At 33.5% G+C, this 5,551-nt stretch overlaps 1 protein-coding gene across 1 annotated transcript; it reads right to left on the bottom strand.

The window, feature by feature from the left end:
• Positions 1-215: 215 nt before the first annotated feature.
• Positions 216-3,815, bottom strand: LOC114384272 (1-aminocyclopropane-1-carboxylate oxidase 2-like). The gene is made up of 2 exons (XM_028343930.1): positions 3,018-3,815; positions 216-711 (listed from the first exon to the last, which is right to left on the bottom strand). The coding sequence occupies exons 1-2, from the start codon at positions 3,780-3,782 to the stop codon at positions 397-399; spliced, it is 1,080 nt and encodes a 359-aa protein (XP_028199731.1). The 5' UTR covers positions 3,783-3,815; the 3' UTR covers positions 216-396.
• Positions 3,816-5,551: the final 1,736 nt, after the last annotated feature.

Raw genomic sequence — 5,551 nt, forward strand, 5'->3', positions numbered from 1 at the left:
AAACCCAAATTTTTTCATCTTTCATAGAAACATATATAGATAGATATTCTATCAGGATATTTAATATTTAATGATACTTCATTGAAAGATATATAATTGAAGCCACTGTCCCGTCAATTTCGGCATGACAGAGTTGGACCCCTGTCCCTAGAGTAACTGACACAAACTCTGAATTCGTGATTGAAAGCTAAAGTAAAAAATAAGTGACACTTCTCTAACTTCAAAATCAATCCAATAAATAAATGGAGCATATGATATTCATATCATTATTGCAGTCCTCTCATATTTCCCTTTCACCCATCCAAAATTCAAATCTTACTAGACTAACTAACACTAGCATGACAAATTAATGAATGTCACACAACATCGATGGCTGAGAAGATCAAACAACAACTTCTAAGCAACACGGTACCTATCCAATGGATCTTTGAAAATGATGCGTTCATGGTACACTCTCCAAGCATAGTCCTCAAAATCAAAAGAGTTGAACACCCTCTTCTCTAGTTCTTCACCACCATCATTGCTTTCTTCATCAACTTCTTCTTCCTTTTGTTCCTTGTTGCAGGTTGCCTTGGGAAGGAGTGGAGCCACTCTGCTATCTGTTGGAAGAGTTATCAGCAATGACATTGTTATGCAGCGTGAACCATTTTCATCTCCCACTGTGGCCATTGGTCTGCCTCTCACTTTCTTTAACTTGCCATTGCTCCACACCTGCACAGTAATTGTTTAAATTCATATAGTATCCCACTTTATAAATGCATCACCCCTAGGATTAATGTAATGTGCTCTTCAAAATAAAATAATTTATAAAAAAAGATACATGATAGTATGATACAAAATTGAACAAATAATGAATCTTATAAACTTTTTAAGAAATATGAAACCAACTACTAAGAAACTAAGGCATCACACACACAAAAACACTTATGGGGCATTGTATATGATTTTTTTCCTCCATATGAAATTGAATTCATCTTCTATTCTTAGGAAATGATGTGTGGTATAACATTTGAGATTTGAGGCTTTTGCCTAGTCCACTTTTTCTGAGCTGAATTGAAGATTTTTCTAAATGAAAAATGAAGAACAGACACACCCTGACATAGGGACATTGCTACACAGTGCATCGTGACCCACCTTGCTAAAGAAGGGGGCCCAACCAACATAAATTATCTGCAGGATCAAAATCAGAATTTGCATGCCAAAATGTATGACCGAAAAGAACAATGATTATTTTACTTTATACATACGTAATAAAATATTTTAATTATAACTTCATTATCATTCTTAAAAGAGAAAAAAAAAACATGCACTGACCGCGTAAATTTTTTTACACAATAATTTAGCATATATGAATTTTCTTTTTATAATAATTGTTTTAAAATAAATTATCCATGATTTAAATATATTCATAACCTGTTAATATATTTATATTAAATTCTTCTTAAAAATACAAAATAATGTAGAATGGCATCACTAAAGTAACATTTCTCTCGTAAAAGAAGACTCCATACTAAAAAAAGTTTAATTATTAATTTGTTTGCACTTTACTGTTTTGACCTTTATGTAAAATTTGAAAATTTTAGTCTTTGAACAAGTAAATATAATGTAATTTGGTTTCTAATGTTAGTTTTTTTTTTTAACTTCGCTAAAGTTAACTTTAGCCATTGTAACATCCAGACAAAATTTTTCCAACTGTATAAAATCCCAAAAAGAAATCTAGCAATTGTTAAGCCGTCTAAAATTCTTTCCACGATAAAAAATTTCTAGCAATTGGTAAACCGTGATAAATATTGTAGTTCTTCCATAAATTTTGTAGCGATCATAACAGCTACACTGTCAACCACGTTAGTATGGCTATAAAAGTAACAAAACACATTAAATTTATTTGTACTAAAACTTACAGTGTTTACATATAGAATTAAAATAATAAAGTGTAAAGAAGTATAACAACCAAAATAGATTCATTCATATAACTAATAATGCCTGCCTCATTAGGTGACATCACATAGTTCAAATAAAACGTGATTAGTTCAGTTTGTGTTTTCAAACCTTGTTCAAACTTCAAATTATACATACAGGTGTCAAAATCAAACTATGGATGTACCTAAGGGACAATAAAGTAATTACAAGTCATAAATATATAATTTTATACTAGCCACCATGATTACCTAACTAACTAACAAACTTATACACAAGCTTTTCCGATTTTCCCCCAAACCATAACTAAGGAGAAAAAAAGAAGAAGAGATATTACTATGTATTAATAGTATAAAAAAATTTATGCAATTATTCAATCATAAATTATTGACTTTTAAAAATAATTATTTTAAAATCATTTAAAAGATAATTAATAATTGAGTGTTAGTTTATACCCTACAAGTCGGATCTTATTCCAATTGCTACACACTTAATCCCTATACGTACACTTCATGCTTTAAGTTAGCAAACTGTGTGTCCTCTAAGTGGAATCTTGATCCAACCATTAAGCTTTAACCTATACACACTTGGATAAAATACAATCGGTACTGGTAATATCCCTCCTGATCGGACCCTACAACCGTACGTCATTAAATCAGGGGTTGATATCTCGCCTAGTCATTGCCAGGGATACGGATATTCCATCTAGTTGGCATCTACGTTATAACATATAAACATTTTGATAGCCATAATATTCTGAATGTGATCATAGGGGAAAAAGGTACAATGAACAATGATAAATGGCTTGTTGGTTGCCCTAAGAAAGCAGGTGAGACAAATTTTACTTGAGTGCTTTTCAAATAGGTCATCTCTATTAAGAGAAAATTTGTTCTAGAATGAGTTTCCATATCAATGTATAAACATTAAAAGTAAAATTAATAATCTTAAAATTATCAATAAATAAACAAACAATCTTAAAAGAGACCGGAGAACAAAATTAACAAATATCCAAAACATAAAACAAACAAGTTGCAGTAATTAAGAAGCCACAGCCATTATGTCTGAACAAAAACATTAATCAATTAAAAATAATAATTTACCTGAGCAATGTCACCAACAGTGACCAAAATCGAGTCCACGTGTGGCAGCACAGAAACCCATCCCGAATCCGACAGCAATGAGTATTTCTGATTCCTTATCTGGTACTGCAATCCGATTACAAACGGGTAAAACCCACCCGATTTGTTCCCGGACAGAGACTCCGAAACCCACAGAACCGAACAGAACCGGGTCGGGTCATCCCCAAGCGGATTCTCACACCCCAAGTCCTTTGTTAACCCATCAACGATCTTTAAACCCAGCATCTCCAGTTCGCGCGCAAACTTGCGCAGGGAAAAGAGTGCCAACTCGTTCGACTCGGTCGAACACGCCGAGTCGAAGCGGAACGACTCGGCGAGCTCGTCTTCGTCTTCGTCGTCGCCGCCGTATCCGAGAGGCCAGTTTTTGGGAAAGAGAGAGTTCTTCTGTTCTTTGGAAAGGTCAAAGAGGGCAAGCGCTTCCGACTCGGCCGAGTTGGCGAGTTCGGAGGGGACTGAGTGATCGGTGAGTTGCGCGTAACCGAGTTTTGAAACGCAGGAGAATACGTCGTTTAGGGAGAGGGAGGGGGGAGACGTGGCGGCTGCGGAGGAAGGCGAGGGGAGGCGCGTGGGAAGGGAGAGCGTGGGCGGGAGGCGGTGGAGGAGGCAGGAGAGCGCGTCGGCGGCGTCGGAGGAGGACATGATGTTGTCGTGGTGCGCCGCCGGGGTTGGCGGCGGAGCTGAGGTGGCACTGCCGAAGAGATTTGGCACTTGAGCTGAAGACGCCATTACGTGAGAGAATAATAAGAAATAGTGTGAAATTTTGGGACCCTGTGGGTTGTTCTTATATGTTGGGCTCGTTGTTGTGGTGAATGTGCGAGCGTGCAAAATATGTGGCACAAAGGACGATTCACACGTGTGATGGGCCCGTTTCCATTTCCATTTTTCAGGACGTCTGATATGCTTTTTTTGGTTATAAAAATGAGACAATCTAGTTAACAATGTCGGAGTTGGCAGGCAATATAGACAATATTGGGATTTTTTTTAACGCATTTGGCAAGATCATAAAAAGAAAAATTCTTTTTTTATTGCAGATTTTAATTTAGCATAATTAATTATATTACTAGTATCTCTCTTCCATAATTGTAAAATTTTGTTTTATTTTTAAAATGTATTAATGTTTTACAAATTTAAAATCTTATTAATTAATTATTTGTTTAGTTTATATCCTTATTTAAAACTGTTTTATAATAGTAATTTATTATAAATAATAATGCATTTGTTTGTTGGGATTAACATATGTAGATATTAGTACAAGTACAATACATACAATTTTTGGTGGGCAAAAAGAACGTTGTACAACAATAGTGCGGTAATTGGTAAGAAAGAACTCAACGTTCGCAACTTACAAAGACTTTATCGCTCAAGTAAAAAATTATGAGAGGTAACGATGTGACGTTAATAAAGGAATAGCTGAAGGATCTAAGACACATGACAATCTATATATATGTCAAATGCGTGATAGAAGCTATTGACAATTATTCCAAATTATGAGTTACATGGCATGATAGTAACATTGCACATAACACAAGTTGAAGTTGATTTGGAATTCTCAGTATAACACATGTCGACCACAAAGGTCAAACAAAGAAGATGTCTTCCAAGGTTGGCCTTGTGTTGATGTCACTCCCAAGTATAAAACTTGAGTTGAATGTCACAAGTACAAAGAATGATGTCCCAAATCAATTCTATGTGATTGATTTGTGCAGTGGGCAGATAGACAAAAATCAGCAAATTGAAAGTCAGTTCAAAATATTGAAAAAAAATGTTTTAACCTAAATACAATGATGTTTATATGTTAGTATATTAAATATATTTTTTTGTATGTATTGATATTAAATTTAAATATCAACAGATATAAAACTCAAGAAGTATATAAATATATTTACATTCATCGATAAACTCATTTAAGTAGAAGAATAAAATGTTTCAAGCCTTTTCTCACTTATGTTTTTAATCTTCTTTTTGTGTTTTGATTTTATTTGAAGTCTCCTTCCCTCGTTTGGTACTTTGGCCTCTTTTTAGACATTATACTAATGCTTTTTTTTAAAGGACTTATTTATTTGTAATTAAGAATGTAAATGAATTGAGTTAATAATTTGAACATTAAAATAGTCTTATACAGAAGATACATGCAGGAAATAAAACTCACACACAACATATAATGTAGGGCTATAATTTATTCCACATTTACTTTAATTTATTTTAGAAAAATAATTACTTTCTTAACTCACTTATTCAAATAGCTTAAGGAAAATAATTAATTCTTAAAATTTAAATTTTCTTAAATAAACAGTTATATCTTCCCATCTAATATTTTTATTTTTACCAATTCTATTTAAATTTAGTTATGTACTTTTATTTAACTTTTTATTGCCACATTTGATTGCTGATGTGGGTAAGATCTTGTTTAGTAACACTTTCATTTAATCAATTGTTTAAATAAGTTGAATGTAACCTAGTCGTTTTGGTTTATAGAGAACCCTGCCACCCCACTA

Source organism: Glycine soja, chromosome 14 (assembly GCF_004193775.1).
Source record: "Glycine soja cultivar W05 chromosome 14, ASM419377v2, whole genome shotgun sequence".
Lineage (NCBI taxonomy): Eukaryota > Viridiplantae > Streptophyta > Magnoliopsida > Fabales > Fabaceae > Glycine > Glycine soja.